At 35.8% G+C, this 23,142-nt stretch overlaps 1 protein-coding gene and 1 long non-coding RNA gene across 2 annotated transcripts in view; one reads left to right on the forward strand and one right to left on the reverse strand.

Annotated features, from left to right (window-relative positions):
• Positions 1-23,142, reverse strand: part of LOC116655877 — a 111,361-nt gene that overhangs the window by 38,971 nt on the left and 49,248 nt on the right. Inside the window, exon 3 of the mRNA XM_044715120.1 lies at positions 7,182-7,291. Coding sequence (XP_044571055.1) covers positions 7,182-7,291 — 110 coding nt within the window. The remainder of the gene's footprint in view (positions 1-7,181; positions 7,292-23,142) is intronic.
• LOC116655878 lies at positions 2,752-3,020 on the forward strand. The gene is made up of 2 exons (XR_004310963.2): positions 2,752-2,840; positions 2,904-3,020. It is a non-coding gene; the product is annotated as an uncharacterized LOC116655878 (long non-coding RNA).

Below are 23,142 nucleotides of genomic sequence, written 5' to 3' on the forward strand. Positions count from 1 at the left end.
GACAAAATCGGATCAAATCATATCATCATTTACAATATTTCAAAATAATTCATGTAAAACCCAACGGAGGCCGATTAAATAATCTTTGCTCTGTATGAATATTGCTAATTAGGCTGTGGGCAAGTGTCCCGGAAGCCTCCTCGTTTGCTTTTCTTGCTTTTCCTTGCTTTTCTTTGGATTTTCTAAATCCTTGATGAGATCAGAGTCCCCCGTTTCCTGCGATGTGTGCCACCGGAAGCTTGAAAAAAAGACCCCATAGTCGGCATTGATGTTACGTTGACAACTCCTGGCAGATAAGACACTTCAGTAGAAGTAATTTGAAAATCACTAGAGGATGTTGCAACAGAGTATGTTGTCATTATGGAATTATGAAATTTAGGACAAATATAACATGAGTGGAAATTCCCAACCCAATTTTTGAAGTAGATAAAAAATAAAAGAAAAATACAAACAAAAATTTTTATAATATATGTGTGCGTTTTAATAACATGACATTATAAATCATTTCTTTTTATGAAATTTAAAAAAATGATGCTGTCAACACCGACTGGCGCAATTCTATTACTTTTCTCTGAAATTATTTTCCCAGCTAATGAGCATGATCTCTCTGCTGCTGCACTGCTTGCTGGTATTGAATGTATTTGAAGTGCAACATTTTACAAATTTGTAAATACTTTTTTGTCTAGAATAGCGCATGACATCTTCGTTTGGATTTTCAATTTTTTTACGCTCAGTCTCTCAATTAAATCGGGAAAAAAAGGCATCACTTGATGAACTCGGTTCTGGATCGATATTATTGTCAACTTCGCTAAATATAATGTTGTACGAATCAAATGAAACTGTACTAGATGTAGGACTTTCTTACATAGTAATGTTCGTTTTCAATACGTTGGATTCGATTAACAGTACAATAAAATTAGTTATTTCATCCATATCTGATAGTTGCAAATTATTGGCTGGTGGGTACAAAAAAAAAAGCAACTTTATGGTGTATGGATAAATTTGCCAGCCAAATTGTGTCAAGATTTTTCGTTTCTTGTAATTTTTTTAAAACAATTTCCACATTTTCGCATATTTTCACCAAGGACTTGACAGTGGTCAAATTAATTTCGAGATTTTAGCCATTTCCTCATGGCTAAAATTTGGTTTATATCACCCCAATTTTCTAAAATGGATTTTAGCATTCTGTAATTTGAGTTCCATCTTGTCTGGCATTGGTTTTTCAATGTTGTGTTTAATAAATGCTGAAGATTTGCTTTTTTAAAAAAATTTTTGAGTTTTCTGCACGTTTCTAAATTTTCGGATAGATCGACAGCTTCTGAAAATGACCTTTCCAGTGCATTGGACAGTAGGTGGCTGTTACAATTTATTCTGGTGTTGTTTTCCAGAGCCTTTATAACATTCGCGCCTGGATCGGTGAAAAATTTAAATGGCTCAATGTTGTCGACCCCAAACTGGTCGAAAACCGATTTCACTTTAGTATAAACGTTTTGGCTAGTAGTTTTTTGGAAATCCATGGACTACATTATCCAAGATAATGTAGGGTTACGCCCAAAAAATTTCGGTGGACGTAGTTATCTGTCCATAAGTATATTGTCGCTGAAGCACCTCCACTGCGCACAATTTCTCCGATCTCCTCTCCAGCTCCATTTTTTTCTCTTGTGCTGCCTTCGTTACATTTCTTGATATTATCGTTGGGTCTGGAATCAGGTCATCCACGCCAATTTTCTCACCGTAAGTTGCTCCTATCTTTATAAAAAATTGAACCATCTTTAGAAATCCTCCTCCATTGACTGCAGAAAATGGCCGACAGTCTTCTGCCACCCAATTGGCACAGATTTTTGTAGTGCTTTATCTTCCGCAGATATTTGTGCAAATGTTGCAGTTTTTTTAAATCCTTGCAACACTTATGCCTGTTCAAATTTGATGTTTGACCGTTTTTATATTTAAGTACAGCTGCACAAGTACGGCAATATACAAACCCAGGCACAATTTCGTCGACTTCATTTACAGTTTCCGATAAAATGTTCCATAGGGAACTTCGTCCTTTTCTTTGCCCAAAAAGGGTACAGGTTCCGTTTGAAATTTTTTTCTCAATTATTTGGTTAGTTTCTTCCATTTTTATTTCGAGAATAATATTTGAAAGTAATGAGTGACAAGTAGTGATGGCACAAATTGTTATATGGTACAAAAAAATCGATTACTGTGTTTCAATTAATATATGTGTATCTAAATATGGTTTTAAATTAATTGAATAATAATGAAATAAGGAGGAATTAAAAATCAGCCCAACATACTGACGACATTTTCAAACTCGCATAGCTATGCATCAGGTTGCTTAAAACAGAGAAAGCTTAAAATCCAATTGTTGAAATTATTTTATCAATTATTATTTATTATTCTATTTAATTTATGACGCTGTTTTAAAACAAATTTCCACGTCACCTTATATATAAAGTCATATGGCTCCCGATACAGCTTCAAAAAGCACCCGATTCAAGCTCGTTAAGCTCAGCAGGCGGATCAGAATCAATCATATATGTATAATTTTGCATCATTTTCGGGTATTGCTTTGCTTCTAAAAAAATCAAAACAAATCATTCCCAATTGATGCGATAGTGATTCAAAATTGTTCCAAATCATTGACAAGAAGCGTACGGATCACTCTGTTCACATGAATCAAATTTTAGAATCAAACAGAGTAACCTATCATTACTCGAGTATGAACAAAAAAAAGTGATACGTGCAGTTCTCTGATGTGTATCTTTCTAGCTTAAAACTAACAAGTTTGTTTGTGTTCCGTGGTGTATAAGTTATAAATGGCACAAAGTCGAAAAACGGTAAGAACGCAAAGTTATTACCAAATGTATCCTTAATATCGCAAAACTAATCATTTTTGCAAGTTTGGGAGAAAAACAGCCGCTCGGAAGATGTTCTAAGAAGCTACATACAAACACAACTTTACGGCGAGCAATTTGATGAAACTTTAAATCAGCAAATATCAATCAAAATTAAATGTTTCATTGGTTATATTAAAAGTCATTTGCCAAAATGCTAACGTATAATGGACCAATTTAAGAAAAAACACTCTTTGTGGGTAGCCGGCAATATGGAATAAACGAGGTCACCCAAAAATGAATTATTGAGGATGCTGGCGTAAGGTTAAAAAGAAAATTAGCATCTGAACTTGCAGAAGAAAATAACAATTTAAGTTCTCTTTTACTCTTTTACTCCACTCCAGTTTAACTAAACATCAATATCAAAATATTATAAAACTAAATAAACAATAGGGCTGCGATATCTACCCACCATATTCGAAAATTCTGGAGGAGAAATTAAAATGTAGGCCTGATGGAATAGTTTGCAGCGAAAATTAAGCTCAAGACTCCTTACAAAACTTGTTGAACCATACCGCTTCCCGAATACTAATCATGCAAGAGGAAGTCTGTGAAACGCTTACAGATATAACTTAGTGCTTACTTATTTTCAGCTACGGTTTTGATGCATAACTGAATCTCCAACTTTAGATGACTCTCTTTTTGTAAAATAATAATACCTATTATTAATACTAATTCTTTATAACCTTAAATAATACCTATTAAAATTGTAGATCAAGCAGAAAAAGTTATTTGGCTGAATAAATCGCCGCAATCCACAAGATTGTTCCGTCCTCTGAAAATTTCGTATATTAAAGAATCAACATCTCTCATAATAAACGAAAAAGAAAACTCAGACACTCTAATTAAAAATCTGAATGTCTACATGCACTCTTATAAGAAAGCGAAATATCAGTGAAATTTGATGGTCACCTATTATATATATTATATTAACAATTATATTATCAGGAACGAAATCTTATCAGTCATATCGAATGTGTGGAGCAAAACCAACTAAAATTCTTGAAATAAAGAATTTCTATTCCAAAACATTTGATATGAAGCCAAATACGGATCAATATGGAATAAGCCCCCTTCATGCGTGGATTCGTTGCTTTAAATTTGTACTTAAATTATCATATAGAATCGAGCTAAAAAAGTGGCATGTCAAAGGTATAGACAAATACAAACTGGCGGCTCGGAAAGAGCAAATTCTAAATTCGTTTTGGAAAGATATGGGACTTCATGTAGACATCCGAAACAAAATGGTATGGGCAACAGTAATGAAGGAAACACGACGAGAAGAGCATTCTCTAATTCAAAACAATTGTCTTCGATTTTAGGAGTAGACCACCATTTGATTCATCGCCTTTACATTATTCTGATTGCTATAAATTGTAAAATCCTATAAATTCTGAAAAATTCAAATTATTTTGTTTTGAAACTTTCACCACATACATTATATGTCGAGCTATCCTTGGAACCCCATGTCTCCGACTGTACCCAAAACCCCCACACAGCGTTGGGGTGGACGGAGGCAATGGTCCGAAAAGTAACAAAAACCGAAATAACACATTAATCTTAATAGTGTATATAAAAAATTTCAAGTTTTTATTTTTAAAACTAGAGTTTATGCAAAAAAAAATATTTTTTCCCACAGTAAATGGTCTAAAAACGATTTTGATTAATTAATTCATTAAAATAGTTCACTGAACGGGAGCTACATAAATATGTCATTTTAGGAGGCGCTTGGCCAAAAATTTGATATTAAATTGATCTACGTGAATATCAAAAGTCTATTTGGCAAATCTGATAGTCCTATCTATAGTTCCTAAGATCCAGTGGTACAAAAAGCGGATAGAACAAGCCAGTATGTGAATCAGAATCAGAAGTGTCAATATCTCCTCTAAACTGCGGCTTATTGGCTAAAACGGTCGGAAAACAAAGGGGTTTTCTAGATAAAATTTAGTAATTTATCGTTTTGATCAATTAGTATATAGGATCAATTAGTATATTAAGTGGAGTCAATCGCGGAACTATGGACATAGTAAGGCCTAGAGGCACTCAAACAATATGTATACATAGTTCAAAATAAAAATATAGGGATACGTCTCCTTCATTGCGTTTTTAAATAGTCTAGCCCAAAAAAAATGTCCAAATAAGTCTCAACATATACAAATACAAGGCTTTATATGTACATACGTACGACCTCAGTTCAAAACAAGAAAGGAAAGCCAACTTCGGGCGGAGCCAAAGTTTATATACCCTTGCAGTTGAGTCGCAGTCCGCTAGGTGGCGGCACATATCTTATATTAGATATATAGCGGATCGTATATAGTTGGCCGATCCTTAAAAAGTTTGGCAATTGGAATTATTTTGCCAAAAGAGGAATCCATTGAAACTCCCATCCTTTTAACTTAAAAAACAACGAAGTTATAGCATTTCCGATCAATCAGTTATAAGGCAGCTATAGGATATAGTCGACCGATCTTGGCCGTTCCGTGAGACTGACAAACTGAGATACTAGTTTGCCTAGAAACAGACAGACGGACAGACGGACATGCTCATATCGACTCAGAAGGTGATCCTGATCAAGAATATATATACTATATAGGGTCGGAGATGTCTCCTTCACTGCGTTGCACACTTTTGACCAAAATTATAATACCCTCTGCAAGGGTAATATGTAAATTCATTCTGGTTTCTTTTTTTGTATTCGGGAAACGAAAAAAATTACGAGTTCCCACGGTTTTCTTCCTATAAATTGGCTAGGGCAACAAGAGTTGAGCCTAGTATTCATGCGAAGGTGGCTAAAAAAGTAATCATCCGTTCCCGAAACATTTGAATTTGAAAGTATACTGCAGAACACTATAATAGAATTGGGAATAAATAATAGTTTCTGGGACCAAAACATTCCAGTTTGGAGTTTAAACTTTGAATTGGGTGTTACATCTTTACAAAATGTTAAAACTTTTGGTCATTATTTTTGGTACCACTCAAATTTGTTTTCGACCATCCCTCGCTGGTGGAATGAATTCGTACCCGCTTTTGTGGCTTGATTGATATACCAATGAGGCAAGCGGCATGCTAAACTATACATGAAAAAATTCAAAAAAAACGTTCGTTAACTGATATGCAAAACGGTCCTAGGTACACTGCAGAGAGTAACCGGCCAAGTAAACAAATGCAGATGGAGGCCAGATAAATTGGCAAAGAGAAGCCAACCCTCAAAGCTGCTTTGCCCTCTTTTTTGTACTTCAGGGAATAATTAGGAACTTTTGGCTTAGTTAACCTTTACATGAAAAAAAATGTTTTACACCAAAGTTATTTTGAATTTTGGATTAAATCATGGAAGTCGTTTTTTCTGCAGGGGTATAAAAATAAATACAACATATTGGCATACGAACAATTTATCTAATTATACTTGAATACTCGTAGACTATAAGGATATGAGCAAAATAACAAGCCGAGTAGTTTTGAAAAGCGTTTTTCGTAGAGATTGGATTATATTATTATAAAACCTATATATTTGATATGTAATTTGTAAAGTTGGATATTATTCCTTCAGCCACTGGGTTGAATATGCACTGGCATATCTGGACAAAATTATCATACCCTGCAGGAGAATTAAATTATCTGTCGACCAATTTTGTCAAACCCTTCTATATTGTTTGACCTGCGCTTCATTTACAGAAGTTCTATTGTAAAATCTTGTAGATTTTTTTTCTTATAGTCTCCACGATCAACAAGTTCAAACGGACACACGGGCATGGCTATATCAACTCAGCTGTTGATCAAGAATATACAAGATAAGATTATAGTGGCAGCGTGTCTGCCTCCTATAATAAACTGGTAGCCGGGTCGTGGCTTCAGTTATTACTTTACGGTGATTGACGAAATAATACAATCGATTAGAAGAGGTGCCTTTATTCCTTGGCTGTCAGCTCAAAACTACTTAACATAAGAGAGGGGGAGCTTAATCATAACCCTAAGTCCTCGCACAGATCACGGACGTCGACCACACCCGTCGTAAGACTTCGTGCGCTGACCGTCGTAGTGCTCTTAGCTCAGATCACCGTTGCGTCAACTTACATAAATACTCTATATAAACTTTATGGGTTCGGAGATGATTCCTTCTCCCTATTACATACATACATTCAGAGGAATAAAATATACCCTTGTACTCTAAGAGTACCGGGTATAAAAACAAGACCGGGTACCGGGTATATAAGAATCAAAGAAAATAAAATTAAACTTTCTAAGATTTTCCAAAACGGAAAATTTAGGAACAAAATTTTGACTTACCCCAGATAAAAATTGCTTATCATCATAGAGGAATGTATGAGATGTTAACGTGGGAGACATTGCAGGAGTAACAGAACTTTCTGTACTAAAATAAGCAAGAAATGAATTACCTGAAAATATAAAATTTATTCCCTTATTAAAGTTATCAATCGCAATAATCGTATTGATAAAGTGCATTATATATACATAGTAATAGAAAGGGTTTATCTTTTTACTTTTTCTTTTTAATTTGTGGGTTTTTTTTTAAGCTTCTGCATGTATCTGTGCAATATACTTGGAAGTATGGAGTAAATCCTTTCAATTTTTACTTCATTTAAATAAATAAATTCGAATGTTTGGCGTAGGAATTTTTAGAAAGTTTATTTATATTTTTCCTCTGATTCCCATATTGACTTTTAGTATTTTTGAGATTTTGACATAGAGCTATCCGATTTGACACTTAGACTCCCATGTCATGTCCCATGTCCCATATCAAGGGCGTGGCAACAATTTTCCACAATTTATACTAGATTTTTTTTAAAGCATAAAAAAGCTTAAAATCTCTATATATATAAAAATGGTTTGCTGTTCGTTAGACTCGCTAAAACTCGAGAACGGCTGAACGGATTTATCTTCTCTTGGTCTTGAATTATTCGTGGAGGTCTAGGAAAGGTTTAAAAGGCGAGAAAAATTCGAATAATTGCCGGGAAAATCCTTAAACCGCATTTTTCTATTTCGCATACAAATGTTTTCTAAATAAAATGGAGACTACAATAATAGTAGGCGCCGGTACGTGATACATTGTTTGACAGCTACTCATTGTTCTCTGCTCAGTTAATTTTATGTGACAAACCGATATTGTGTTTACCGAAAAATTGTGAAAAAAGTTGGAAAACGATGCCGAGGAGAAGACGGCCTGACTTAGGTCGTCATAGTCAATTAAATGTGCGAAGAGCTACCTCACATGCTAACCGCACTGATGATCAGAGACAGACAGATCAAGAAAATAGTCTTATTGCTATGTCAGAATTTCGATCTTTAGTGAGTGACAATGTAGGAGATAGGCTTAGAATGATTTTTATTCACACTGTTAAAATACAGTCTATTAATTAATTTAAAGCTTTCTGATAAACTATATTTTTTGTTTTGTTTTGGGGTGCGTTAATAAACAAAGAATACGGTTTTCCGACGCGCGAAAACGCGACGTGTAATTGTCCATGCGCGAAACAGGGAAACTCCAAGTTGATTCCACAAACTTCTAACGATTTTCCTTGCGATTTATTTATGATCATCGCAAAGGCCAGACATACTGGAAATTGTAAGCGTTTAAAATCGAATGGTAAGTCCGTTGGAGTCATCGGAATCCGCGGGATCAAGACATCCTCTCCTTTGTATTTTCCTTTTATGATTGTCGCCTCAATGACGTTATTCATCAGTCTTTTCACAGGCAGTCTTGTTCTATGGCATAGTCGAGGTAGATTAATGTTACGCAGCATGATGACAACTGATCTTACTTTTAACTGAAAATTGTGAGGTGGTAATCCAGGCCATTCCAGTGAATTTAAAAACTCAGTGGGATAGTTGACTACGTTATCCTGGTTCATTACGGTGTCGACTGATTCGAAGGAAACCAATTGTCCTGAAAGAAAATTCTGAATGGTCGCATTAAGATCCTCGACATCTTTACTTTTCGCTGCTAATATTGCTCGTTCACCCAGCCAATTATGGTTATTGAACTTTTTCGCTATATCTGGGAAAACTCACTGAAAAAGCTCCACTTTTGAGTCTGTGATGTAATCCTGTCACATACTGTAGGTAATGTGATGAATCCGGTCGAGGTGTCCACTGCAACTTTATTATTTCCAATGTCTCACAACTGCTTCCGTTTCATCTTGTTGCAAAAATACCCGCATGTTAGTTTTTAAGTGGAGTGCCTTTACGTACTGCCACAAATTTGATGATTTTAGGCATGCATTTAGTTCATCAACAACAGTTGATCGGGGAATAACTGGAAGAGTCCGACGAAAATCACCTGACAACAGAATCATGGCCCCACCAAAAATATTTTGGTTGTCACGAAGATCTTTCTGTCCAGTGCCTCCAGTGACCTCTTATGGGCCATTGTGCATTATTTATATTTATTTTTGGCGATGTTGCAAATTGGTTTTTTGGTGATTTGCATGTTTAGTGGTAATTTCAAGGCAGAATGTGCAGTTCGCCCACCTTCTAGCAGAGTCGCAGCTATTCCAGATGAAGCCAACGCTAGAGCAACCGTCTTCTCCTCGGCATCGTAAATTGTAATTAATCAAAGTGAGAAAATTTCCCGCTCATAAAGTGTCACTATCACAATACACTTGTTGCTGGCTTACATGTCTTGTGCAGCGGCCGATGTTCACACGTCGTCCTTTAAGCATTTTGGACTATGGATAGAGTGGTGAACAGTTCAACCACCTTAAAACCACCTTACCACCTTAAAAACAAATCCTGCGGTTGAAATTGAAAAATAATTTCCACAATTCACGTGATTGATTTGATGGTTTCCAATTAAAATTTTTCCAATTTTTTTCACAATTTTTCAGTGAACACAATATCGGTTTGTCACTTAAAATTAACTGAGCAGAGAACAATGAGTAGCTGTCAAACAATGTATTACGTACCGGCGCCTACTATTATTGTAGTCTCCATTTTATTTAGAAAACTTTTGTATGGGAAATAGAAAAATGCTGTTTGAGGACTTTCCCGGCAATTATTCGAATTTTTCTCACCTTTTAAACCTTTCCTAGACCTCCACGAATAATTCAAGACCAAAAAAAGATAAATCCGTTCAGCCGTTTTCGAGTTTTAGCGAGACTAACGAACAGAAATTCATTTTTATATATATAGAGATATTTTATTAAATTATATATATATATATTTATAATTATTATATTTTTATATTATATTTATATTTTTTTATATTTATATTTTTATATTATATTTGTTATTATTTCAAAAAATGATTATTAAACAAGAAAGGAAAGCTAACTTCGGGCGGAGCCGAAGTTGATATACCCTTGCAGTTCAGTCGCAGTCCGCTAGGTGGCGCCACGCATCTTATATTATTAGATATGTAGCGGATCGTATATAGTCGGCCGATCCTTATGAAATTTGGCATATCGAATTATTTTGCCAAAAGAGTAATCTGTACCAAATCCCATCTTTCTAACTTAAAAAACACCAAAGTTATGCCAATTTCGATCGCTCTATGACAGCTATAGGATATAGTCGGCCGATCCTTATGAAATTTTGCACACAAGATATTTTGGTCAAATATAATATGTGTGGAAAGTCCCAACCCTCTAACTTAAAAAACACCAAAGTTATGGCATTTCCGATCAATCAGTTATATGGCAGCTATAGGATATAGTCGGCCGATCCCGGCCGTTCCGACTTATATACTGCCTGCAAAGGAAAGAAGGGTGTGTGCAAAGTTTCAACTCGATAGCTTTAAAACTGAGAGACTAGTTTGCGTAGAAACGGACAGACGGACATGCTCATATCGACTCAGGAGGTGATCCTGATCAAGAATATATATACTTTATAGGGTCGGAGATGTCTCCTTCACTGCGTTGCACACTTTTGACCAAAATTATACCCTCTGCAAGGGTATAAAAAAACATCATAAGGCGCGCGGTCCCTCAAAGGCGGCCAGTGGCCACCGTCAAAAAAGGCAAAACGCGCCTACCGTTTCCAGTACGATTTTAAATGGAAGGAGGTAGGCCACATTGATGCTAAAGGAAAGAAATGGGTGAACTGTATATTGCAGTGCCCTCTATGCTATTTACTATGTGTGTCCCACTGGCAGTATTCTGCACATTTTTCAAAATGTGCAGATATTCCAAAAATACATAATTGCCCAAACTGCCCATTCGCTAAGATGCTCCCCAACTTCGCACAACACAAAAAATTTCGGTGCAAGGGGAGCAGTGGCGTCATTTATGAGCAAGTTGGGGAGATGCTGCGGTTACGGCAGCGGTGGAATAAAATTAAAAATCCACCGACTCCCCAACCGGCCCAAAAAGAGGAATTACCAGCGCCCACGGAGGCTACGCAGAATATTTTTCAATTATCAGAGGAGATATTTGAGTATATTTCATTTCTATTTCTCTAATGAGACACATAAAATGAATGAAATTTATGTTAATATGAAATTTTTCTCAACAGAACACCGTGATTCAAATAAATATAGTGATATATAATCTGACCGATGATAATTAATTAATTATTTCGAAAAATTTGCAGAAACTGCCAAAACACACAATTGTCTTAACTGCTCATTTGGAAGATGCTGCGAAATTTTGCCCACCATAAAAATTTCGGTGCAAGGGGAGCAGTGATGTTATACATAAGCCAGTTGGAGAGATGCTGCAGTTACGGCAATGTAACTGCGGCAATGTAACTGGGAATGTTAGAAAAAAAAGTTGTATGGTTAGTGCTGACGCTAAGCGAGTTATTTATGAAAAATTGCTCAAAATATTGTAAAAATCTATCTTTTGTTTATATTTATAAACAATTCAACTATTTAAAAACTTTAAGAAAGGTAAATGAAAAAACGAATTAATATTAATTACACGGTGCGACAGTGAAAAAACACTTGTGAAACGAGATAGTGTAGGTTGTAAATCTGGTCGAAGAGAACTCAAAAATATTTTTTTTATATTTTTGGAACCCTCCAATTTTTATTTATTAAAAAAAAAACCGTTTTTTCGGGACTTTTTTGCGCTTAAAAATTCCTGAACGCGTTTTTTTCAACCGATTTCAAAATTTTCGGTGTTTTTCAATAGTTAAATGTTGTAGCTTTTGAAAAAAAACTATATATTCGATTTTGTTGAACAAAAAGGACAAAATTTTTACACCTGAAACTGAAGTTTTCGACTTTTATTCGTGTTTTTCGGATTTTGATGCCAGTTTTTCGGTACAACTTACAAAAATTCGGCCATTTTTGATACATATCAATGTTGGCTCATTCATTCAGAATAAAACGAGACAAATTTCATCAAAAAATTATGAAAATTGGTGAAGTTATAACGCTTTTCCCAAAAAAAGTCAACTCAACCTAGCGAGTTGACCATTACCATTACCTCCTTGTTACCATTATGAACAGAAAGTCCAACAAGAATTCGAGCGTTTGTCTTAGAATTTGAAAGACGCCATGGCCTTTGTGTTAACTTTTTACTTATATTTTTATTTTAATTAATTTCTTTTATTTATATTAACTTTCAGAGTATCGAATCAGAGTATATCGTCGCTTGCAGCATTATAAATCGTCGAGGCTAATATGAAAGTAAAAATTTTTTTTTATAAAAATTCAATTATTACGTGCTTTTTTTCAGCGTTTGGTCAAGCAATACGTGCCACAACGTGGATACGCAGGGGAGTTCTCCACTTTGCCGGCAACAGAAGAGCAGAAAACTGCCAATGTTATTGCCACATTCAAATTAGGCAATGCTGCATGGGAGGCGCCATGTGCCACGTTGGTATAAGCGAGCCGAGTCCACGTAACATTCGTCCAACAAGGTCCAATGCTCCAAATGCAGAACCCTTTATTGTTGCGCAGACGTCGCAGCAATATACTTAACGGCACCGCAGCCTAATCAGCCAGCAAATGCAGCACCTTCAGGAGCACCTTCAGGAACTTCGGGGGGTGCTTTAAATGATGTACAAATGGAGTGGGTGTTAGTGCCAAGGAATATTCTACCCGGTATTTCCCAAGAAGCACCTCAGAGAGCCCCGGATGCTGGAGAACCCGTCGAGGATACCCGTTCTCTGCTTCTGAATTGGTATCTATGCTATCTATGCTTCTATGCTATTGGTATGGTAAAAATTATAATAAGAATGTGAATAAAAACTTTGTAATTATAAACATGAATTAATGTAAATAAAATGGGATTCAATAAAAAATGGTGCGTTTTTATTTAAAGAATATGTTGTATTTGTTATGGGAACTTTAAGTTCTTGCACTAATATTTTCAAATTCTTCAGAAACAAACTGTACAATGGAATCATGGTAATTAAAAAAGACATGGCCGATCTCAGAAGAAAGAAACAAAAAAAAGGCCGAGCTGGCAAATGGAAATAAAGAAAGCTATGGCCGCTCTAAGGAGGAAGAAACCAAAAAAAAAATCTGGATATTCCAAGAGAGCAACCGACCGCTGTGGCTAGTTACACTGAGACAATTAATTAGTAATAATTACGACATTCGATGCTGGCACAAGTCCCAACATCCTCCCCCCGTTGAATTTCATCTTTCAACAAAATATCCTTAGGGGCATGGGGCAGCTTCATTATATAATATTGCTGATGATCGCAAGGTCTATAATTTTCGGTTGCAGGCTGCCGTGTCCATCCAGACCCAGAGAACGCGAGCCAGGCGTCAATAGAGTGGCGAGAAATTTCTTTCCGAGATTGCGCGGAGACAACTTTCGATTGCAGGATCGGGAGCCTTAACGGAGCGGGTGACCTCCCTTCATTGGAAAGGTGCGGGTTAAGGTCCAGAATGGAGTCAGACCTGGGCGCTGACTTAATCGGCAGCGGTGACAATAAAAAAAATCCCTGGCCCGATGAGGTATTAAGAACAGCAGCTTCCAAAAATCCATCTAAGGAGGAAGAAACCAATACGAAAAACCGGGCTATTCCGAGACGGCCGATCTGGTAAATGAAACTACAAAAGCAATTGCCGATCTCAGGAGATCTAATCTAATCTGAGAAAGCAATGGCCGATCTAAGAAGAAAGAAACCAAACAGAAAAATCGGGATGTTCCGAGAGAGCAATGACCGATCTCAGTATAATATTTAGCAAATAATATTTTAAATAAAAACACGTTCAAATACGAGAAAGCAATGGCCGATCTAAGAAGGAAGAAACCAAAAAAGACGAATCAAGGTTCACCGAGAAAGCAATGGCCGATCTCAGTAGAAAGAAACCAAAAAAAAAAGAAATCAGATTCTTTTTTGAGCAATGGTCGATCTGCGTAAGAAGAAAATGTATAATGTCGTCTGAGAAAGCCATAGATGATCTTATTAGGTTGTTTTTTAATATTTAAAGAAATTAGTAATTTAAACAGGGAATTTATCGGTCTGTGCTTTTTTTCCTTAATCAACAGTAGCAACTCTAACTCTTATCCTGTTGCACAAAATTATAAAGTCATGATCGCAAAACAGTTTTCTTCAGAGTCTGAATGAATGGACCTAAAAAACTGCTGATGATAGTTGGTGGTAGTTGCTATCAAAAGTGCTACTATCGATGATGTGGGCTCTGGGTGACTATCGTTTGTTTTTTCAATCATCGATATATCGTGTCCGTATCATCGTCAAAGAACAGAGTAAAAGGCAATTTACAGCCAGAAAATGGGGTAAGTCAGATAACTTCGACATGGGGTCTTCAGGAAAATGGGAAATGATTGAAATAGTGATAGAGAGGGTTGCGCATTCGCTTTTCGGAGCTTTGGTTGAGCTTCTACACTCAAGCTCATGTTTATTGCAATTGAGTTTTGACCGGCCGCTACGTTTATTTGGTAGTTAAGCTGAACCCATTAATTAGAAATTGAAATTGAGTTCAAATTGTTTAAATGGGTTGTTTGGTTTTTTAACCAAGGCTGCAGGCGTTGCAAATCACTGTGGGGGCAGTCCACAAGGTGAGGACCTGCATGCCTTTGCGTGCGCGAGGAGACTCCATCCATATATAGCCGAAGAATTAAAAATGTTCTGTAGGCATCCGATCTGAATAAAATTTACACCAATCGAAAATTATTGTTTTAATTAGATAATTTTTGTCAAAACATTTTCCAAAAGTCGTTTGGATTGGGAGAAATTAGTGTGAGAGTAAACAAATTTGGAATCACTAATTTGGAGCTGGTGGAGAAATTGTATTCCCCAGATAGAATATTTTTATATATTCGCAATTTACTTCTAATTACGCGATTGGTACCTCAACTGACCCAATCCAAGATTTCTTTCAGAAGTTTTTCAAGAAATTCGATTTTTACAGCTTTTTCCAAATGAAGGCAGTTTGTCCCTCTTTTTGTATAAGCAATTTTAGCATTTTTTGTCACCAAAATTAATATCTGATATTTTGGATATGCATATTTTGGACTGAGCATGTAGGTTCGTCACCAGTATATTACCTCAAGAGGTTTTTTTTTAAGATTTAAAAAAAATATATATGTATATATTTTTATCACCCATTTTTATATAAAAATATATATATATGAAAAAATATATATTAATAACTTTTTTGGTTTTGGAATTTTTTTGTTTTTTGATCATTTCAAGTGCCATGGAAAATTATTGGATCTCGTGGAGTCTATTTGTTTTTGTGTTCCATCGACTAGCACTTCCATAAATTACGAAGTAAAGCCTGTAGCCTAACTAGTGAATCTGAAGGTGGTTCAAGGGTAATCAGCGGTGCTCACCTGTGATTCATGAGTGAATCAAGGGTGCTTGTTGCTGTGGGGGAATTTCAGGATGACAGTTAAATAAAGAAAAAAAGAACAATATAAACTAATTTTCACTTTATGAACTGAAAATCTTTAATAAGGAATTTTGAATTGAGTAAAAATTTATTTTATGTATATCAGTAAATAATATGAAAAAATTAAATTTTTCCGACCCATATACTGCGTGCAATATAAGGAAGGATGCGTGCAAAGTTTGAATTCGATAGATTTAAAACTGAGGACTAGTTTTATTAGAAACAGGCACTCGGACACGCTTACATCGAATCAGGAAGCGATCCTGATCAAGATTATATATAATTTATAGAGTGTTCATATGTGTTAGATGTGTTCTTCACTGCGTGGCACACTTTGGCCAAAATTATAATACCCTCCGGCCGGGATCAGTCGATTATATCCTATAGCTGCTATAGAACTGATTGATCAGATATGCTATAACTTTTGTGATTTTTAAGCTAGATGGATGGAACTTTCTTCAGATTCCATTTTGGGCAACCTGATCTTCCAAATTTCAGAAGGATCGGCCGACTATATCCCATGGCTGCCATGATTGTGAAACTGTTGCTTCCTAACTGCAAGGGTTGAATACTTCGGGTATAAAACTCCGGCTCCGCTTTAAGATAGCTTTCCTTTCTTGTTCAACCAATTATTTGCCAAAAAAACATTCAATATGTACTTTAATGTATAACTTTATAATTCTATTCGAATACACAATTTATTAATATATTTTATTTTATCAGAAGCAAATGTTTTCGTTCAGGAAACTGCGAACAACTTTTTGTGCATGTTTTGTTTAAATGTGTTTCTACATGTTCAGCCTCAAGGCAACTTTGAACACCCCTGATTTATGTCTATTTATTTTACCAACACTTTCAAACTAAAATTCTCGGAGTCGCTTAACGAATCGATCTCAATGTAATGAAGGCAAAAAAGCATCATTTAACATTTAGCGACAAAGAATACATTCCTGAATAAGTTTGAAGGAACATTACTCGAACCCATTCTTTTCTGCGGCCCTTGGTTTGCCTCTTAAAATCCAGCAACACGTCATGTATCCAGCCAGTAACACGTCAAATGTAAAGGACAGGCGGGCTATGACAAGTGCAAAAGTACAAAAAACCGAACAACATGTTATGAGTCGACGTCAAACCCGTCTAGTTGCAAAGTGGGCAGACCACTGTTGAAATTTGGGAAATTATGTGGAGCCCCAGGGAGTAGAAAACAAAATGTGGCGGTGTGTCGACATAAAAGGTATTAGACGAATATACTTCTAAGCTAAAGTAAATAGGGTCAACTCTAGCTGTCCTGCTGGAGCTAGTATAGTTACCATTTTGCATGAGTACTGTTTTCCTTATGCATTGGAAGATAAAAATAAGATAAAATTGGATTGAACCAGAATGTCTTCGGACATACCCTGGCAGCTAAGTGGCAGTTTACATTATAGCATGTATATCGTAAGCGTGTTAAATAATTTCTTATAATGAAAATTTTCAAAAAAGTCTCGAGCTTCAATGAAAAAATGTTATGGCCTTCTCCATCATTTAGTTATGTGGCAACGCTACATATAAACAAGAAAGGAAAGGTAACTGTGGGCGAGTTTTATAAATGCAAGCCTAACAGCAATAATTAAATTTTAGTTAGGGTATAGATTTAAGATTTGTTAATCTATTTAAGTCCCCAAAGGAGAAAATTTATTTAGTTTTTCGTTTATATGATACCCAGTATTAATCTTTTCTACCCAAACTTTTAACTTTCAAAATATGGAACAGGGATGCCCAGTCCCATTGCACTCATTCCTCCTTTGTTGTTGGATTGCTTTGTCACATGGGAAGAGTCATATCATACGTGTGTAGCTCCCAGCTCAGGCAAGGCAAATTACAATTACAATTTTCATAGCTTAACAACACTTAATTTCAACACTTTTCGGCCTAGTGCGAAGGCATTTTTGTTGTTGGATTTGAAAATCTTAGCAAACCAGCGAACGTTGGGTGAAGAGTTGCGCAAATGATTCGCTTGCGAATACGAAAACGCAGCTCCGATGGAAACAAGTGAGTTAGCACGAAACTATTGTAAAAGATTCCCCTATAACATATTTCGCTAGTGAATTAAAAAACGGATCCATACTAGTAGAGATGTGAACTTGTGCGATGCTATGCAAAATCTTCACTTATGATTCCTTCACTTACGCAAATTCGAAAGCGACGCACAAATAAGGGAAAAGTGAACTCTCACGAAGGATACTTCGTAAAATGTTCACCTACATTTCAAAAATGGATCTCGGAGTAGTAGGCGGAAACAAGAAAAAAAAACGTGTTTGACACGTGCCGATTATTTGTAAAATACGATAGTTAGAAGTCGTGTAAAGTTCTTGTCGCTTCAACTTTCACTTTACTTTTTTTGTCACTTCTGTACCAAGCATCAATCAGAGTGGTCGCAAAGTTGTTAAATTAGGTTGAATTATTTAAGTAAAAAAATATTGAAGGTTCAGTGTTTAAATGAAGAAATGAAGAACACGACAGACACCCTTTCTTGTGTGCCGTGGTACATTCGTCCAAACAATGAATTTACATGCTCTAAGTACTTCTCCCATACCTGATGCTGAAGTACATTTGAAGAAATTTATGTTCACTGTCTGGGATCAGAGCGCAAGCTTTGTGATAGATTTGCCCTTTGATTTTGAAAATTGGCATGAATTGGTCAATTACAATTTAAGCACCAAATTACGTCATTTAGAAGCAAAAATTATATTTCCTAATGTTTGATATTCTGATGGCTACGATTCAGCAGTGGTTCCAGCAAGCAGAGTTCGCAGTGGCTCTGGTGGTGCTTCAAGGTTCCGCCAGAGGCCAAAAATCAAAAAACCAATCAGAAAATATTTAAACTCAATTTACACAGTTTGTCTCTAATATGTCCAAATTTTCAATTTGCAAACTGGTTTTCGCAGGAAACCTAACGGTACTTTCCAAAAATTAGAATCAAAAGCATGAACACGTGTTCATTTCAACAGCGGATCGCAGCTCTAATGCAATATTTCGGAGCAAAAGCGCACTTCAAATTGGGCTGGTAACTAATCAAGTTTATAAATTTATATTATTTAAAATGGATTTTGAAGCCCAGGGTATTTATTTTAATTTATGAAATTAATTTATACTAATTTGATATGAAATTAAAAAAACTTGATATGTGAAACCCAATTTGTTTTTACCTTTTTTGAGTGTCTTAAATGTGTTTACCTAAAGTTTTAGTTGTGTTCCCACACGATTCCACATTAGAATTATTATTTTTTTATCTTTTTCATAGTTTTAAGATTTTAAAATCGTTAAAGTTAGGTGCGGACAGTTGCGGATGTATTTGTAATTTCTAATATAATAATGGTAGACAAGCCCAGAGACGGAGGTAGAGGATCGTCGAACGATGGAAATGTGGCTGGGAAATTTTTCCCAAATCCCGAATTGGCTTCTGAAATTACAAGGCTTAATGAAAATCTTATCCATCGCTGTGCAACTACACTCCTAGCTATTGCTTCGGGGTACAAAATAAATTTGGACGAATTTAATGATTATGCCATCGATACTGCTATTTGCCAGCTACAGTCCACAAGGTGTTAGTTTATGGATCTTCAGTGATTGAGCGTGCACTCGTATCAATCGGAGAGCTTTCCGAGGAAGCACCTGAATCAAATAATAAAGAGCTAAAAATTGTAGACTGTATCACAGCCGAAAATGTCTCGGATAGCAACAAACACAGACATATTCAACACACTCATTTTACGGTCGGACCCATTTATAACTGGACAAAGAAAACATGAAAAGAAGGATAAATCAATGTTACTTGAATCTGTGTTCAACTTATTAGAAGAAACATAAAAACATAAGTATAATAAAACACAAAATAGTTAAATTTTCCTATGACAGCCATATGATTTAGTTATCCGATTCTAATAAAATTTTCTAAGCATGTGTAAAACTACACCTATCTTATAGTCTGAGAGTTTAGATAACATATCTTTAAAAATAAAAATTTTTTATACTCAATTTGTATTTTTAACCGATCATTTCTATAGCAGCTATATCATATAGACGGAAATATATTTGTAATATATTTGTATGGAGCCGCGGGTCCTCGGTTAGAGCCACTCTTTCTCGGCATTACCTTTCTAGTTCTTCTAATGGCGTTTCGGATGTATAGTTATTAGGGTGGACTAAATTTGAAAAAAATTTAGCTTAGAAGCAACTTAGGGGGGTGTAAGTCTCATTGGGTTATTGTTATTCAAAATGAAGCTTAAATTGGAATCCTGATCGTTTTCGGCGGTATTCATTTCCATTTGGTAAACGCTAAAAGATTTTATCTCAAGTAAATCTTGTTGTTGGATTATAGTAGCTTACTCGGATATCCAACAATGAATGATTGAAGTAAGAAAGTGTTACAAAATATGCGGATAATATTTTTGACAACCAATTTCGTCCCCAAAGTGAAACCATGGCAACAGATCAATCTGAAAACACCTAGGTGTTTCTGAAAACACTCAAGACTTTCATGTGTGTTTTTACTACTCATGTTTTTTGACACAATCATGATTTTTACTAATCTCTCATTTCAACACTTTTTTGTGTGGCAAGTATGATTAATACTTACGAGCGTAAAATACCTGAGTGTCTGAGTGTTTAAAGCACACATACACAAAGTGAACAAGTGCTAGAAAGGCAATACACTCATTACACTTATTGGAATTTGTGTGTGTCGCATCATGTAATTTTTCTGGTGAGTGGAGAGTGCCATCCATATACGAATTTTTATGAGTATGCATAGGGTGTCGAAAAGTGCCACCCGTGCCTTTCTCTATTAGAGATACCCTTGCAGAGGGTATTATAATTTTGGTCAAAAGTGTGCAACGCAGAAAAGGAGACATCTCCGACCCTATAAAGTATATATATTCTTGATCAGGATCACCTCTGTCCGTTTCTACCCAAACTAGTCTCTCAGTTTTAAAGCTATCGAGTTGAAACTTTGCACACCCACTTCTTTGCTTTGCAGGCAGTATATAAGTACATATATAAATAAGTCGGAACGGCCGGGATCGGTCGACTATATCCTATAGCTGCCTTATAACTGATTGATCGGAAATGCCATAACTTGGTTGTTTTTCAAGTTAGGAGGATGGGAGTTTCCATGTATTCCTCTTTGGGCAAAATAATTCGATATGCCAAATTTCATAAGGATCGGCCGACCATATACGATCCGCTATATATTTAATAATATAAGATGCGGGGCGCCACCTAGCGGACTGCGACTCAACTGCAAGGGTATATCAACTTCGGCTCCGCCCGAAGTTAGCTTTCCTTTCTTGTTTTATATATATTTTGCATATATGATGTTAAAAATGACTATTGACCACAAAAGTGTTCGTCTGGTGCCGTCAAGGACCCTAGTGCCGTCTAGGACCCTAGTGCCCTGGTATAGATTCTCAAGCGAAACTTTTTGTTGAAAACTATTGGAATATAAAACTCAAACAATCCAGTTTTTTTAATTTTTAAATTTTATTCTTAAGCAGTGCGCTACCCAATAGGCAGCTTAATCTTATCGGTTTTTACAATTAAATACAATACTTAGTCTAAACGCTACTTAGGGCCAGAAGTGATTTCGTGATATTGATTGAGGACGGTAATTGGATAAGGTTGGTAAATTTACTAGGTCAAGATCCCGTGCAAAGCGCGGTGAGTATCAAAGAAAAGCTGCAAAGTGGAATGTACACCTTAATAAAAAAGAGAGGCAGAAGCGACGTCTGGAGATTTTTCTGCAAAATTAAAAATGAAAATGGAGAACAAATTGACGACTTCGTAGCTTGTAAGATGTGCTATACTGTTTTAAAGTTTACAGGAAGCACATCTAACCTAGTCAAACATCGTAAATGCCAGCAAATTCCGCAACGCTGCTCTTATTGAAGTGAACAAAGCTACAAAAGACCAGGGCTTATCTGTTGTAACCAAATGGATTCTTAAGAACTACCGTCCTCTTAAAATTATTGACGACTCTGGCATTAAACAGTTTGCATCATTTTTAATTAATGTCGGAGCTAAATATGGTGCAAATGTCGACGTAAATAAGCTGTTACCACATCCAACAACCGTATCCCGAAACATAAAATCATATATTTGACCCACTTTGGCCCAATAAAAACGGAAATAGAAAAGTACAAAGCCCTTGGATATGCTATTACCAGTGACATATGGACTGATAACTTCCTAAAAACAGCATATTTGTCGTGCACTGTCCATTACATAAGGGAGGGAGTTTGGGTCGATCGCCTTATGGCCATGAAGTCAATGAAGAGCTCGCCCAGCACATGTTTGTTAACCCTCTCTTTATGTTACAAGTATAATTACAATTTTTTCTTTATAGAGGCGATTTTGAAGGACTTTGGATGTGACCTTGAAGTAGACAAACCTGTAATCGTAACTGATCGTGGGTCGAACAATTGCTTGAAACACTTGCTTAACAACTCTGTTGAAAAAGCTATTAACGCTATTCCCGAGGTGGAAAATATTGTCACAAGTTGCAGCAAGCTAGTCAGATATTTTAAAAAGTCAGGAAATAATTCATCGTTAGGGGTGTCTTTAAAAAGTTTTTTTCAGTGGAATACCGTCTACTATTTGCTTAAGTCCATTGAAATAAATTCGATAGAGCTAACAGCTATTTTAAAAGAAAAAAATCAGATCTGCAGAGTGGATAACATCAATATAAATCATTTAGGTGCAATTGTACGATTGCTTGAAGTTATTGAGAATGTGTCCAAAAAACTTTACGCTTCTGAACGCCCAACGATACATTTAATTTTGCCAAATTTAAACAAGCTAAAGAAAACCTATCGATTACTATGACACAAACATAATTAAAGCCGTATCGATTACTATGACACAAACATAATTAAAAGCCTTAAATTCCAACTCAATAGCCAAATTTTATCAACAGTTACTCCGAATTTGACAAAATACCATAACATAGCTTTGTTCCTTCTTCCCCCAACTAACAAACTAATTCAATTCACACAAACTGAGAAAGAGATTAGAGGTGGGCATGGGCTGAATTTTTCGACACGGCCCAACACGACACGACAGCGAAGTTTTTTTAGCACGCACGCACACGCACGGCCAAAAATTTTGGCAACACGGCCCAACACGGCCCAACACGAAATAAATTATTTACATTATTTATTTAAATAGGAATAGGTACATATATTTTTTTTATCAAATTAAAGTATCTTAATATATAATAGTATAATTGTATATGTAGGAAAATCTTATTAATATTTTACATATTTTTATTTAAAAACAATATTTTATCCAAGTTAGAGCTTGTAAGTCTAGTACGACGATCGTTTAAAATTTGCCCTGAACATGAAAAAACTCGCTCACTTGTAGCAGAGCTAACTGGAATATTCAGAATTTGTTTTGCCAACATTCGCAAAAGTTTTAAATGATGTGCATTTTCCC

Source organism: Drosophila ananassae, chromosome 2R (assembly GCF_017639315.1).
Source record: "Drosophila ananassae strain 14024-0371.13 chromosome 2R, ASM1763931v2, whole genome shotgun sequence".
Lineage (NCBI taxonomy): Eukaryota > Metazoa > Arthropoda > Insecta > Diptera > Drosophilidae > Drosophila > Drosophila ananassae.